The sequence below is a fragment of the Conger conger genome, chromosome 5 (assembly GCF_963514075.1).
Source record: "Conger conger chromosome 5, fConCon1.1, whole genome shotgun sequence".
Classification (NCBI taxonomy): Eukaryota; Metazoa; Chordata; class Actinopteri; order Anguilliformes; family Congridae; genus Conger; species Conger conger.
This window is the reverse complement of record NC_083764.1, coordinates 12,340,996-12,357,479: the sequence shown is the minus strand read 5'-3', so window position 1 is coordinate 12,357,479 and position 16,484 is coordinate 12,340,996. Positions and strand designations below refer to the sequence as shown.

Here is a 16,484-nt window from a genome sequence, read left to right as displayed (position 1 = left end):
AAAATGTGACGAGATTCCCCAAGATATTTACCGCCAATGAGCGAAATGCCGACCGCGTCTGCCGCAGCTCTCCGAATGCGGCGGCACTGACCTGCTGCTCGCTTCGGGTTAGAGAACACACACTTGTGGAATTCTCGGGCCTTGCGCTAGTAAACTGATAGACAACCGCTCAGAACAGCACCAGCACCATAAAGTCCAGCACGAGAATCAAGGGGGCTTTTCACTTAGATAAACACCCAGGATGTTTTCTTTAAAAATGCACATAAGCAAATTCAGTTTGCTAAATGTATGGCTTTGAAAAACTAGTATCCCTGATATTACTAATTTAAAAAAGGATATAATACACACACGCATCACAGATGTAGAAGTGTTCAGGCACTTGCACACATGAACACATCCCATTACCCTTACAAGGCAGGTACATGGATTCTATAAACAGTACAACCGGCTATGCCAACGTGTTCATCACTCACAGAAACGCCTAACATTTTAAATTGCATGTTTCCCTGCAGTTCCTGTTTGCAAGAAACTGACCATTGTGATTTGCATGTAGAGGTACTGTCCCACAATGCTTCAGTATGTAGTGGAGCATTAAACACAGTGTTACGAACTGAGAACCCCTCTGCTGATTGTGTCCATCTTAAAGTAAAATAGAGATAGGTGCTTTCAAGTTCTGACTTGAATTCCAAAAGGTTGTTGTTCCATAATCGTGACATTCTTCACATAAACCATCGGAGATCCGAATTCCAGCAGAAATCTGGAGGCTCAGTACTGGAATAATATACTGTATTGGTACAGAGAAGAAGAGGAATAGTTTTCCCCACTGTTGCAGCTTAAACTAACACCATTCCAGGATTTGGGTTAAAAAGACCCCAGGGAAGTAGTGATTGGGGCTTAAGCCTGGACTCCCAGGCTAATCTCCACCCAGTTCCTCTGTTCAGCCCACTTTGAAGTTTGTTTCCTGGCCAGAAGGGTCAAAGAAGGATGCCTTTTTTTCAAGGCCTCACATATGAACATTTTTGTTTCTGTGAAGTTTTTTGTAAAGAGGTGGAAGAAGCACTGGTCTCCTACAGCCAACATGGAAGGGAAACATACAAGACAATTATATACACACAAGTATGTGCGAACACAAAACAATTTCATAAATCAACCCCTGTTCTTATGCATATAGGGCCAGATTAAAACTAGTCGTAGACTCAATTCAATTTTCAATGGAGATTCTCGATACAATAGTCAATTTATTCTAGGACTAAACTTAATCTGTGTCCGTAAAACTGGCCCATACTAAAACAACAATACATTGTTTCAAGCAGTTATATTGAAGGCCATTACACTGAAATCCACACACATGATGGGGTGTAATAATATGGTTTCATAAGAGCACGGAAGGTTGCGTCTGTTTGGTTGTCACAGAGGGGCCAATACTGTCTGTTACTATTACCATCAGCATCCTGGGAGTCCCAACCAATTACTGACCAACACCTGACAGCTTGCTCATTACAAACTGTAGAGTTTATAGCTGTAATAGCTGTTTTATTTGATTATCATCTATTATTATACTCAGTTATTCTACTGGATAGACTGGAAAGCATTTCTCCAGGGTAGAATTAAGAAGGCTTCCCCTAGAATTTGAACCCATAACCTTTTGGGTCAGAGACTAGTGCTCTGATTTACTCCACTGCTCAACACTGTTGTAAATTACATATTTACTGTAAACTGCTCTGTTCCATATTGCATAGTTACCCCCATGCTAATTGAGGCAAATTATAATATTATATATATATATATATATATATATATATATATATATATATATACATATTTACTTTAATTGATAGCAATCAAATTACAAGAACACTTCTCACTCTTATTATCAGTGCAGAAATAGGAAGTTAAAGAAAGTGCCAAAATAATATATAATAATAATGTGTATACTCATCAAAGGGTTGGTGCTTCCATTTAAAGTCCAGCTAATAAGAATTATATTGCTTCTGCCATTCTACCCTTTTACTTTATTGTAGGTACTAATAACAGTTACAGTGAAATTGCATCAGATCATTGCTGCACAGAACACAGAATGTCAATTAGGAATGTACCCATTCCAGTGACATCATTGTAATCATCATAAGCTACAGTACATTTCCACTACATGCCAAATACAAGTGTGTGAGGATATGGTAGCAACATTTGATTATTTAGTTAATTATCTTTGGCCTTACTGGAGCGCTGACATCAAAATTAAAGCCTAGAAATGTCGGGGGACCCCATAAGGAACATACTTATGCATTTTTGAAAAATATTTGATCATTTTCATTTTCATTACACAATGCTGCCCTCCCATGGCTGCAAGTGGTATGGCCAGGAAAGTTACTTAATTTAATTTCGATATTTTCCTATTCAGTATGAGTGAGATACAGGGATATTACAGAAATACAAAAGCTACAAAACATGCGTTGAAACTGGCCATTATGAATACATAATGCAGTGGGTAGCACTGCCGCCTCACAGCAAGGAGGTCCTGGGTTCTAATCCCGGTCAGCCGGGGCCTCTCTGTGTGGAGTTTGCATGTTCTCCCCATGTTTGCGTGGGTTTCCTCCGGGTACTCCGGTTTCCTCCCACAGTCCAAAGACATGCAGGTTAGGCTGATTGGAGAGTCTAAATTGCCCGTAGGTATGAGTGTGTGAGTGAATGGTGTGTGTGCCCTGTGATCGACTGGCGACCTGTCCAGGGTGTATTCCTGCCTTTCGCCCAATGTATGCTGGGATTGGCTCCAGCCCCCCTGCTGCCCTGTTCAGGATAAGCGGGTTAGAATAATGAATGAATGAATGAATGAATGAATGAATGAATGATTGAAAGAATGAATGATGATAGATTCCGCTCAATCACATGCAAGCATGAGGTGACATGGCCTGTTTCCTCCATATTCCTTCCCATCAAAACAATTTGCCAATCTCCGTTCAGTTCAAGTATTGAAAATCATTACATTTTCTCGAATTTCCCAAATGGCTTACAACAACTATGTGGTTGAAGTCACCCTTGTGGGCCAGTTTCACAGACTAAGACTAGTCCTAGACTAATGCAATTTCGAATGGAAATTCTCCACACAAACTCACTTTAGTCCAGGCTGTGAAGCCAGCCCTTAATTTTGTGCATCTTCTAGGTAACTGCACTCTGCAAGTACACAAAATGCTTAATCATTTACCACAGACATATTGTTAGAACAGACTGGATCTAAGTCTACTCATTTTTTATATTTCACCCATGTACGGACAGCACGCAGGTAATGTGTCAAAGGCTCACATAAAGCCAGTCAATACATGTGTGCCCCCCTCAAATGGCAGTGTCACATCCCTGCGTTGCTAAAAGAAATCTACGCTGCGATTCCTCCCAACACAGACATCTCAAGTGGATAGGAAACATTAATACCTCCAGAGTAGTTGATCGAGTGATAAATATGCACTGCCTCACATTCAGAAGAGAGCCTGTATATGGCTGTAGTGGAGATTATCTTGTTTTTATCGCTAATAGCTTTGTCTCCAATACCAGTGAGATGACATGTAGCACTTAGCGCACTGCCACTGATGGATTTTGATAAAACAGTTATAGAACCGCCAAGTCCGCTTGCATGCTAACATGAGCAGGACAATAACAAAGTTCTCTATGTGATGAAGTTAGATCAGTGACATTGAACTGCCAGCATATGGAATATTCCTCCATAACACTGGACAACCAGTCCATAATCAACCAACAATTGATTGACCTCTTGTGGTCAAAGTGGGGTACTGTATGTCTTACACTGTATTTCCTGAAAATATAGTTTGCTTCTATTTTGCTATATGAAATTGTTAATTTGAAATGAGCTTCTGTAAGTATAACTTGGGCCAACCCTGACCTTTCGGGGGCTGCAATTTCATTTGGGCTCCTCCTAGAACTACGATCACAGGCGCCACACACACACACACACACACACACACACACACACATACACAAAGATATGCACACACATAAATATATACATTGCATATAAAATTCATTTAAATTTAAATGTAAATTGAATTAAATGCATACATATGTATATATTGCTGTTGTCAAATTGATATAGGAACAACAGCTCTCTATCCTCACACTTCTGTAGATTGTGTTCACACTGGTGCTACCCCAGTGAATAAATATTATTATTGGCCAAAAGAGAAATGTAAAAGAATACACCAATAACCATCTGGCACGCCATATTTTTCAAGTATAGCAGCCAGTTCCACTTGCATTGAAAGGTATTGAAATACACAATTTACTTCTTTTTTTTAATGACATTGCATGTCTACATCAGGCTGTGTATTTATTTTATGACACCAGATTCAAAGTTAAAATCGAAACCTGATACAAACTGTGGTTCACGCAGGCAGGGATAGTCAATCTGTTGGCCTGATCCACAGACACAGACAACTGTAAACCCGCTAAACGCAGGAGTGACGACAGGGGAAGAAAACAGCGCTGGATCTGTTGATCTTTAGCCCCGGCTGAGGTACATATGGAGGCTGACCACCTAAATGCAAAGTTCTGGTTAAACATTGTCCCGAAGTTTGCGTTCTGCCTTCTGTTGTTTTTACACGAAAGGCCCCGCGATTGTTGGAGCCCTTATTGACTTTGTAATTAAACTATTTTAACGTCGGGTTTTGTAATCATTACATTTAAAGCCATCTGTTCCAGTCTAGAGGCTGAAATGGATTTTCCGCTTGAGTAGATAACGGATAAGGTGGCAAATTTTCTCATTCATTTTCGGGTATTAATACATTTTGCGAACAAATGCTCAAATCCAGACTCGACCATGCAACGAGCATACACGCTCCCTCTTAAATTTAAATATATCGAGCGCGGCTTTACAATAGTTCAAGTTCTGTACACGAATGTCTCAGCGTATCCAATGTTAGCTACTGATTACAGGTTTATTGGCTTCCATCTGCTCTAAGACTAACATAGCACAATTTAGTAAATATAAAGAAGAATAAAACAATCTTTTATTCTTTCAGCCTTGCAATGTGATTAAACAGCTTGCTCGTGTTGTGGGTTAAACATTTCTATTAGTGCAGGTTTTGGTCAACATCTTTATCTCGGCCATATCTCACTCCTATTGTACAATAGAGAAATAAAATCTTTTATCTCTTCACAGATAAGACCAGTCCTGATCCACAGCTTCTTCGATTGTGTTTTTGGACTGTAATCTCCCGTTGGGACTGGTGCGGGCCCAGTTTACCCATTAAAGGGCCTTGTATTTCCCGGCTTTGTCAGTCCGGCTTTGTAATGAAAGATAAGGATATTATTCTGGGTTTATTGACTGCCGGTGAGACACGTACTACTGACACGGGCTGTCTGTTCATTACTGTATCAAGTCACCTCATTCAGCCAACTAGTGGCTACATCATTTAAATTTTTCATTATGCTTTACCTATAAACATTTTTTTTTTTTCTTGGCTGAACCACAGAGAAATTTGTATTTTAATCATCTGTAATTATTGGATTTTCTTGATGTGCTGAAGTATCAGTCAAAACATCAATCAACTTTCTTTTTGTAATGGGATTATAAACTCAATCAAAAGACAGAGTGCAAAAGTGTAACAGAGATTTATTGTGGGTCTTGAAGAAATATTTTAGTTTATTCATTTTTTCAATAAAAATGTATTCCAACTGACTCATCACTATTCTGAGCCACTGCTCTATAATACAGCGTTTCATCTCATTGAGTGGGGACCTAACTGGCACTGCTTTAGTAAGAGGCTTTAGGTTTCAAAATGAATATGTGCACTACAACTCTTTATTAAATGTCACTGGCCGGCAATTCTAAGGCACATGATTAAAATCTTATCTCCAAAATACACGAATCAAACTTAAATAACAAGGAACAAGACATGGAGCAATTCACTGAAAAATATTTGAGATACATTTAGCATAATACTCACATCACATGGTGATATAGTGTAATGGTTATATCCACCACCTTTCAGCAAACGTACATGTTACAGTTAATAATAATAATAATGTCAAATACTGAAGTCCAACATCCCCTTTGATATGCCACAAGTTTGGCAAAAAAATATGCATTTTTGCAGAAACTACCATGGTGGATTTTAGTGCATACACAGAGTTTTAACAGAAGGCTTCCTAACTGGCTAGCTATGAGGACAGAAAACTTGGTTCCACAGTTAATGACGAATCAACAGCCACTAGCATTGGTAATGCACACAGTCGCTGAGGATGAAAAAATAGCATTAAAAAATGCTACATTTTATGGCCCAGTCGCTCAGCTGAAAAAGGCACTTTCCGTAAAGTTCAATTGGCCGACTATGACAGGAAGCCTGCAGTAGCAGGTTGCAGGTGGCCTTCTTTGGTCAGGTGCAGGGTGTGTTTAAGTCAGCCAGGGGTTTCTTGGGTTTTGCATTAGTTCTGCCAAACAATGTACCAAGCACAGTGGTTTTCATCAACATAAGATACGTTGGATCTCCTGATGTACTCTGTAGGGTGTAGAATGGTAAGTAGCCCAGAGGCGAGAGCTACGATACTACCCTGCAGCTCCTTGCCCAGGTCTTTGCGGCACGAAGGTTCACGCAGGAATTCGACCCGATTTGGGAGAACTAAAGAGGGAAAATGTGAAATCATGAACGCGGCTCCTGGGGATCGTATCCTGGGTGCACTCTGCAGTCCAGGAGGAGAAGAGGATCACTGCACCTGAAGCCCCTGTGGGTCAGGGGCCCCCACCCGTCGAGCCCATGAACACGGTGTTGATGGGGGGCAGGGAGGAGACCATGTCCTCGGACGGGGCGCGGTGCGAGAGCAGGGCATCCTGGGAGTGGAACGGAGCGGACGCTTCGTACATGCAGGGGGCGCAGACGGAGGAGGGGTCAGCCGGGGCTGTCGAGGAAACTGGGAGGAGGGCCGTGGATGACCGCGTTAGTGAAACAGCCAATGACATCGAGCATGTGATTCAATTTGGGTGCACTTAGCCAATGAGAGACACAAACACACGCACACACACACACTCCCCATTGATGAATGGAAAAAGATGGACATACTCTACATATATATATATATAAATATATATAAAAAGACATCCTGAATTGTTTCTGGAGATCTACCATCCCGTACGTTTTGATTTCCAACCTGACCTGGGTCAAATACATAATAGTTTTGGATTCAAACCCTGCCTTTTGGTGGCTCAATAAGAAAAGCACAGAAAAGTATTTGAATCCAAAACAATTACGTATTTGACCCAGGCCTGTTCCAACCCTAACTTTGCACACCTGATTCTACTAATTAGCACCTCAATGAGATTTCCTGCTGTGGATTGAGGTGTGATTTGTTAGGCTGGCAGTGAAAACCTACAGGAGAGTAGATCTCCAGGAACAGGGATTTGTATCAAAAATAACAGAAAGAAGGAGGGGATATTAATCGGGGAGAAAAGTAATGTTCAACTGAATAAACAGGATGTTAGAGAGAAGCCCCTGCTCACCCGCTACCGAATGGGAGGCTAGCGTTGGCGAGTGAGTGTAGAAAGGGCCAGTGGTCTTCCTGCTGGCGTCGTCCAGGATGTTGAGGGGATCGTGCACGTCGCTGTAGGGGGGGACGCAGCGAATCGTGCTCACGCTACTGATCACTGACACGTGCTGGTCGACCATGGAGCCCAGCCGCTGTGCGTCATGGTAACCACCGTTTCCATAGTACCCTGAAAGGCAGTTTCCACCGGGATGAGTGATAGGAGGTCTCAGTTTTGAAGAAATAAAACTGTCCCTAAACTCAGTTATATGAATACACTACAAAAACAAAACAATAAGTCAATTTTAATAAGTATTTAAGTCAGACAATATTGAGACTTCAAATCTTTCTTTTACTTTTTTGCTAAGAACTGAAATACTGCCAATAAGGTAAGAGAGTTTCACTCAATTCATAATTTGCGAATGGGGTAAGTTAATTTCCCATGTCAAGCAAACAGTTACTTAAACTCAAAACAAGCCAATACTTTCTACTTGAGAGAAAAAAATAAGAGCTTAAATCTCGTTACAAGACTAAAACACTTGTTAATTAGCATTTTGTGCAGTGTATAAATTTGCGGATGTGTTGCTTTGTGAAAGCTGTGCAGTCGGGAGCTTGAAAACAGAAGAAAAAAAGTTGGACAAAAAAACAGAAAAAAGGAAGCCAGAAAATCAATAGCATAATCGAGATGAAACGGCACATGAGAGAAACTGCACACATATTACTGCATGAATGTAATGAGCCCGAGATCTTAACACAAGCTGTTCTCCAGGCCTCCTCTTGGAAGCACTTGTCATGAGATTGAATTAAATGGCTGTCAAGACCGGCATTCCGGCGGGCGGGCCAGCGGGCGGGAGTGGAGAGAGAGGGCAGGACTGAGTGCAGGAGTCAGACTCAATCTGGGGAGCGGGAGGAGAGACGAGCGGAGGCAGGTGCTCGGGGTGACAGGAGGATAAGGCCGGCAGAGCACTCGCGCGCGCGAAAAACCCCCCTCGGAGGTACCCCCCCCCCCTCCTCCAGCCCGCTCACCGCTCTGTGCCGGGTACGCCCCGCCCTGGCAGGCCGCCCCGCCCAGCCCGTTCCCCATGAACGCGTAGCCGGCGGGGTCCAGGATGGGCGCGCTCTGAGGGTCCTCCCCCAGGTCGGTGGGGCCGCTGAAGGCCAGGGCCCGTGGGCCGTAGGGTGACATGGCGCAGCTGCTGCTATAGTAGTCCTTCGACTGCGGCGGCTGCTCGCTGAAAGACGGGTAGCGGCCGGCGTCCGCGCGGGCCTGGTAGGCCGGGCTCAGGCCCTGCGTCTGAGGCCTGAACAGGGGCTGGTAGCCGGGGGCTGCGGGGTAGTAGCCGGGGCCGGTGTGGGGGGGGAGGTTCTGGTACACGGCGTCTCCGGGGAAGGCCTGGCAGGGGAGGTGGGGCTGGAGGGTGCCGCAGGAGCTCTGGGGCCTGACGGCCATGGGGCCCTGGTTAATCACGCTGCCCCGGTTCACCAGCGCCGGGGAGATGGGGGGAGTCATCAGGGGACCGCTGCCCTGAGAATAGTCCATTTGAGCTGAGAGAGAGAGAGTGAGAGAGAAGGAGCGAGGGAGAGAGAGAGAGGGTGAGAGAGAGAGGGGGAGGGAGGGAAAGAGGGCAAGAGAGAGAGAAAAAGAGAGAAGGGGGAGCGAGAGTGATAGAGAGAGAAAGAGAGAGGGGGGATAGAAATGGAGAGAGATGGAAAGAGAGGCAGAGAGAGCGCGAGAGAGAGCAAGAGAGAGGGGAAGAGAGAGAGTGAAAGTGTGGACAGGGATGAACCCAAACTCAAAAAGTCTTGTTTTAATATTCAACTCATATGTAAAGCTCTGCCAGTCTCTGTACTGTGAATGCAATAGCAGTATCACTAAATTGCAAGACCTATATTTTAAAAATAATCTATTTAGCTGTTACTTTATCCATTGCAGTGGACAAAACATTATAAAACGAGCTGTAAGACACAAATAGCGTTTTGTTATTCTAAGATTTCTCTGGGAAATAGCTTGAAGATGTGTATGGTGTTTACGGCTGAAAAGGCGTGCCCTGAGGGAACACTGGACAGAGTACCTGGCAGGGAGAGCCCCTCCGCCTCGGCCCCCGGGTAGACGGCCATGTTTGCGGCCAGCCCGTGCTGAACCGCCAGAGACAGGTAAGCGTGCTCGGAGAACGCCTCGTTCTTCACGGATGAGTCGCTGGACACGGCGCTGGCTTTATTGCGGTTGGCAAGGAAACAGGAACTGGGGGAGGCCGTGAAGGCTGCCTTGCTAGCATCTGAACCCAGACAGAAATGCACCTTCATCTCCATGAGATACGCCAAGCATACACTGACCACTCAAAGACAGATATTTTACCTCAACTATTCAAGTACGATTTTAACTTTCATTCAGCTAACTAAGGATGAATCGCACACGTGAATTATGCTAGTGCTTTTAACAACGACTATTACATATACAGTATATACATCCAAAGGGAAGAAACAAAGTTGTTAACATACCAGCGTTTCTCATATATTTATCTAAGAGATTCTGGAGGTCTTGTTCTTTGTCGTTGTTGAACTGCGTTTCAATTGCCAGCAGAATATATTCATCCAGCAGCATTCGGATCAGGTGGAAGGAGCCTGTCGTGGTTAGAGCATTTCTTGTTGTTGTAAGTTATAACAACCTTTGGCACTCCCAAATCTTCACACTTTAGTCATATAGCTGTGACCCAATAATGAAGGTGGAGGGGACAGGACAGTCAAAGCACCCATTCACTAATATTCTAACTCGTGGATTAGTGTTTATGGATTGACCTCTGGGGTCTTCCAGTTGCATGCTGGGCAGTTTCTTAATTGTTTGCCAATAACACAATCAAAGGGCAAGGCAGATGAAAGTGGTAGGAGGCTCCTTATTCAATCATGAAACACAGAACTTCATGATAAGGGAACCTGGGCCGGACTGTTATGTCTTATTGCTCATTGTTGGACAAGGTGGTGTGTGTGTGTGTGTGCATGTTTGTGTTTTATATGGTGGCAAACAACATTAATTCTGGATTGTGTAACCGGATTTTCCTAAACTGACAAAGGAAGCACAATGCAACCTATTGACTTTACATTTGAATGAAGACCACTACAGTTAACCACATGAAAATCAGAACAAAATAGCTTAAAATATGTTTCTATTTCTGAGCATCATCATGTAAACTCTGGTTTGGTCACTCACCAAAACTGGTGGCGTTGTTCAAGGTGAGGTTGTGCATGACTCGTGCCCCGAAGAAACTCCACTTGAGAAGGAAGTCCTGAGCTCTCTTCTTCAGAGAGCGTCCATTTTGTTTGCTGGGCTGAAGAAGGAGAACAATATGGGTCAAGACTGCTTGATGACTCTTGAGGATAGTTGTGAGGTGGATGAAAATAAACACATTATGTAGCTTTCATAGACATTTACACAAACACAAGCCAATCTCTCTGAAAATGAAACAGCAGGTCCAGGGACTCCCATTACACCAGTCCAGGGCATGACGTATGATACCTTGATGACCTTCTGCTCCACCACAGTGTCCAGCCACTCAATGAAGGACTCAACAGTCGCATTCTTCTTCAGGAGGTCTTTCAGCTCGTGAAACACTGCAATAGAGTCATCTGGTAAAGTGTGAAGGAGAAACACAAAGAGGTTATGCTTTTATGCATATCAACCCACGCCAGACTGCCAGTAATGACATGAGATGTTCTCAAATGCAAGCCATTTTTATGTCACATTTGTAAGTCAGCATGAAGGAAAGGAACTCTATTACTACTGTACAAAATATGCATTAGTTTGTATATCCACATGCACTGCATAATACTATCAACAGGACACCCTCAATTAGATGGTTCAGATATTGAATATTTGACGTTCTCACATTCAGAGTAGAGGTCTGAGTCTTGCTCTCCACTGTTTGAGATGGTGAGAAGGGCTTGGGACCCGATACTGTGGAGATCCACCTTGTCGATGTCACACACCATGGAGTTGACCACGTTCTGGTCAAACAGAGCCGGCCTGGCAATCTGGAGAGCAACAGCAGCAGGAAATACACCGCATGCATCCGTAAAAAAACTAAGCTGATTTTGTTAGAGAAATCTTAACGTTTATGGTTTTCTCCTTGTTGTGTTTTGGCTGACCTGGGCAAGGTGCAGAAAAGAGGTCTGCCGCTTTAAGGAGGACACAAACCGGCGGGCAATTGGCAACTTCTTCTCCGAGAGAGAATCCGGAAGATTCTCCAGAGATGACACCATCCAGTGTTCCCAGTGTTTGGCAAAGTTGCGAATATCTGCCAGGAGACTGGAAACAGTTTTCCCCTTACAATGAAAAGCACTGAAATATGGTGGACCCTCTTTTAGAATTCAGCACACAGAAGAAGGGTCTTTGCAATACACACTTGTCTACATGTTTTTCAAGGGTATAACAAATGGCCAATGTGTACAGTATGCCTTTTCATTATTTCATCATAATATAAAAACATTAATATATCAAAGATATCACAAACCTTTCCGGCATCTCTTGCATTGTAGCAGGAATTAGAACATCAGTCAGGACCTATATGAAGATAAGATGGAACCTGTCAGTACAGATGGAGGGGGGTCTTTTTGTTGAAATTTTGTTGAAATTCTTAAATGAGCACTTGGAAGCCACACCTTGTACAGTATGGAGTCACACACACAGAAGATGTCCACAATGACCGGGTTTTCCAGCAGTGGAAGGAGGTGATCTGGCATTCCTTGCCAGAAATGCAACAGAAAATTCTGGATCTGAAAGGAAATGGAGTTAGCAGTCTGTCTGATATCATACATCTGAAGGTGAAGAAGGGGGGCTCATGAAGGAGGGGGGGCTCGTGGGGATACCTCTTCAAAGTTGCTGTTGATGGCATTGTCCAAGATGCACTGACAGTGTGTTTTGTACATCATGATTAGCGTATCCAACTGTGTGAGGAAAACAGAAAAGCTATTCAAATTCCACTTACAGACGAGTAACCTGGAATAACACAGCAATAATTATGAATTTAAGCAGGAGGGGTCCACAGAAATGAATAGAGAAGACCTAATGGTGGCGCTCATTAAAGTTGATTACTGTAGATAGCCTACCTTTTCTCTGGACACTGAGCCTTGTAGCACTAGGTGTTGTGGACTTGGAAATTCTGGAAGTAGTGTTCCAGTTTTAGAACTGAGGGAATACTTTCGAGTGAAACCCCCCTGTGAAATAAAATTCATTTTACCATCAAAGCATAAAAACATGAACAGCACACATAAATAGCACACATTGACCTATTCCAATGTCAATTTTATTTGATTCTAGTGTTGAACATTATTCTTGAATTTGTTGAATACAGAGGCACTTGCATTTTTAAGTTTGAATTTCAAATGTTGAGTTTGCATCCCTTCCATTTGTCTTTATTTGTACCCACAATTCCATTTGAGTACATAGTATAGTCCTGCAGATGGTGGTGTACCTCTGACATCGAGATCTTCGTTATAACCATTTAACATTAGTATAATGGTAACAACAATGGCAAATAATCGCAATTGTATTTCAAGTGTATGCGCACCTGGACTTGAGAAATGTAACGACTTACCTCATTCTTAAGTTTACTCCCAGAAAATCTAAAACAAAGTACAGATGACAAGGCCATTATCACAACTCAATGAAGAATCCATCAACATGGTGGTGGTATGGGTGTGATGTAAATGCTGTATTTATCTGTAGGTACTAAATGTAGTATAAAGGACCAGGTGAAGTATATTCACGATCGCAAAAATAAGTATTAACGTACGTATCATTACCTTCCCCCTATTTGTCAAACCTTGCATTCACTTAAATCAAAGGCCACATACTGACCACTGAATAGAACTGTAACCCATTTTATTTAGTAATCTACTCTTCCTCTAAAGCACTTGGTGTTAATAAGTTGTTGTCTTGTAAAGATTGGCAGTCATATGAGTAATGATAAGAGGAGGGGAATGAACAGTGGATGTTCTGTGAGAGAGGGTACCTTGTCAGGCCTTTTCCTGAGTACACTGAATGGTAGTATGCACTGCTCTCTTTGATGCCAATGCCATAGTAATGATACCTGGGGAACAATGAACACAGCACATTGTGCTTTCCGGCATAACGTGAAACAACACAAAATCTGCCAAATCACAGCTTGTTGACCCCTGTTCCAGAGAGCACATTTACACAGCAGCTGCCTCACTAACTGTTAGATTCTATGTAGCGATATCATTCTGATCCATGAAACAATACAAATTGATTATTTATTTTGTGAGATTTGTTTAATTATGCAAGTCAGTAAATCTTATATTAATCTTACATACTAGAAAATCTAGTGCAGGGCAACAACAAAAGAACCAAGAATAAAACTGGTGATTATTAACATGAAAACACAACAGAATGAGATTGAGCCAATGGTACAGTTAATCTTATGATTGTCTTACTTTGAATGACCTCTTGTCCCAAGCCTCCTGGTTGTTAGAAGAGGAAATTTCTGGCGAATAGTCTGCAAATACATTTTTTTTACATGAAACCATTTTACATACATGGTTTTACATTTTTTTAAACTAATATATACTCTTCACAAAAAGCAGGCATGAATTGGTTCCTTGTGACATAATCTTTGATGTGTAAAATGATACATTATTTGACTTCAAACCCATTCATCACAAGGGAATATTGTGAATATATGTAATTAATATATTTCATATATGTATGTGTTTGTGTGTGTGCAACTGAAAATGAAGTGATACACATTGCAGTTATACCCACATATTATTAAAACACAAAGCAGAAGTGTGTTGCTTTCTTTACCTTTCCAAACGTTGCAGCACAGGCAGGGTCTAATTTCTCCTTCCTACAGAAGTCTAAGTAATGAGCATACAGAATACACCGTGGCAAGCAAACACCTTCACAAACAATGTAGTTTTCTTCAAGCCTGGGGGAGACAATATAGTTTCATTAGCAGCAGTCAGGTGGTCTGATATAACCAAAAGAAAAAAGCCCACAGCCATATGGTAAGGGGATATTTTCAAGGGCATAAGAAAACTGTAATTTTTGGGAGTAATAACTCAGTGCAAGCATTATCTGATCACAAAGATGATGTGTGGCTGTTTATACACAAGAGGCTCTTCACATGGTATCCCATATCTACCACTGCAGGGTAAGTTGCGTCTGCTTCTTCTTGTCTTTGATTATTTGGGTGATGCTTTTCTTTGGGACCGACTCTTTGAAAGACAACTCTTTTGTGTACTCTGAGGGATCCAGGTCCTCTTCCGAGGATGGGGTCTCATTGCAGTCCTCTACTTCTGCCAGTACAACATGGACAACAATGAAAACTGACATGAAATGACCTTTGGAAATCCAAACACACTCTAACAAGAATATGGGAAAAGGGAGCAGTGAAGTATTAAATTACAAAATAGTGGAATCTCATCCCCTTCAGCTATTCATTCCATAATTAAACGTACAGTTGAAATTCATGTTAAAAGATATCTTCACAGAAACTATTAAATACTGCTGCTGGACACGTTATTCTTGATTCTTGGGACTGACTGAGAACCATTTTATCGGGACATTTAACTAACTCTGGTGGGAATATGTAAAACATGTGTTGGCTATTCTTTTCAATCCAGACAAGAACATAGACTGCAACATATAGCCGAAGGTATATTGTGACCCTGAACACACTCTGGATACCAATGTTTCATATAAAACTGTGCAACATTAACTTAACTTTCTTGAGTAAGAGATATTTAAAACAATGATCAAAAGGCTATAGCTGATATATGTGCATTAATTTGTTAAAATTAGCCTATACAGACATACAGAAATGCCTTAGCTGCCCACCTAAAAACAGTCTTTCAGTAAAACCCCAAAAGGCAACAGCATGCGTGGGGAAGTATTCGCCACTTTTGCCCAATGTCGCTCATTTGAATTCATTGCCCAGTTTGTTCTACTGCAAAGAAAAGGTCGCCTATGCAAGGTAAAGAACTACGTATTCCCAGGGAAATGTTTGACACGTCGATATAGTAAACCAGTCTTTTTGGATAAAAAGTAGCAGTTAAAGTAGCCTAATCCATCAGCCCCCACCCTGATATAGGTCTATATATTGAACAATAATGTAATTTTAAATACCTGACTTAATTCCAGAATCATCCTCCTCTTCAAACCTGGAAAGAGAGTTATTTCCGTAATCTCCTTGCAATTTGTCATCACTTAGTACTGCGAGGCTAAGCTCCTCGTGCTCAACACAGAGTTTCTTTGAAGGCGGCTGCAAATGATGAAAAGACTCATCTGTGATCGGGCTTTCCGTTCCATTCCTTTTCATTGGCATGATAAAAAATAAAGTAGCAAAATTCAACACAAATACGCTAAATACCGGTGTAGACAACAAAAAATAACATTTGGGTAATTGCCTTTATATTGCCTATTATACATTTAAATGAATCCCATCAAATAAGTTTTCATCTTTCAGCTATACACCCAGTCCATTGCATCCCGTGGTCATTGTTGATTCCTCTTGATTAAAAATCCATATTAATCAATCCTCGATCCCCAGATACATATAGGCCTATTGTTTGACCATGTCTCTTTTTTAGACCAAACTATACAAATAATAATACAGCCATATGGTTGTCCTTTTTGTTGATACTACAATCGCAAATCCAGGTAAAAATTAGTAGCCTGTCTGTGTATTGCCAAGTCTTTTCTAACTTTTGCAATGAAAAACAGATATAGCCCACTAGCCGTCTTAATTAAAGCTAAGCTTCGGCTGAAAGCGCGACGTCACATCGGTGGGCAGCCTACCTAAGATTCATTTATCATATTTACAGAAGACTGGGAGTAGATTCCGTTTATCAATGATTAACTAAAACAGGCAATCAGCATCCTCCTTTTAACCTGGGTAGCCTGATGCTGTTCTTTCCTAGCCAGCTGAGTTAGACCCCATTGCAAA

At 42.0% G+C, this 16,484-nt stretch overlaps 1 protein-coding gene across 1 annotated transcript; it reads right to left on the bottom strand.

Annotated features, from left to right (window-relative positions):
* Positions 1 to 6,736: 6,736 nt before the first annotated feature.
* Positions 6,737 to 15,863, bottom strand: rfx6 (regulatory factor X, 6). The gene is made up of 19 exons (XM_061244063.1): positions 15,665 to 15,863; positions 14,682 to 14,835; positions 14,342 to 14,465; positions 13,972 to 14,033; positions 13,530 to 13,607; positions 13,113 to 13,140; positions 12,625 to 12,732; positions 12,385 to 12,462; positions 12,178 to 12,291; positions 12,030 to 12,079; positions 11,665 to 11,824; positions 11,406 to 11,550; positions 11,036 to 11,145; positions 10,730 to 10,847; positions 10,024 to 10,146; positions 9,597 to 9,800; positions 8,551 to 9,069; positions 7,502 to 7,714; positions 6,737 to 6,903 (listed from the first exon to the last, which is right to left on the bottom strand). Exons 1-19 carry the CDS (start codon positions 15,861 to 15,863, stop codon positions 6,737 to 6,739), a joined length of 2,754 nt encoding a protein of 917 aa, XP_061100047.1.
* Between the last annotated feature and the right edge of the window lie 621 nt (positions 15,864 to 16,484).

What these genes read in the sequence shown, in the direction of transcription:
- rfx6 (XM_061244063.1), bottom strand. Translation starts at nt 15,863, where the DNA reads ATGCCAATGAAAAGGAATGGAACGGAAAGCCCGATCACAGATGAGTCT. An exon ending in GGGACAAGAGGTCATTCAAA is followed by an intron (nt 13,608 to 13,971) that starts GTAAGACAATCA and finishes ATTGTTCCCCAG; the next exon opens with GTATCATTACTATGGCATTG. An exon ending in CTTTTCTGCACCTTGCCCAG is followed by an intron (nt 11,551 to 11,664) that starts GTCAGCCAAAAC and finishes GTTGCTCTCCAG; the next exon opens with ATTGCCAGGCCGGCTCTGTT.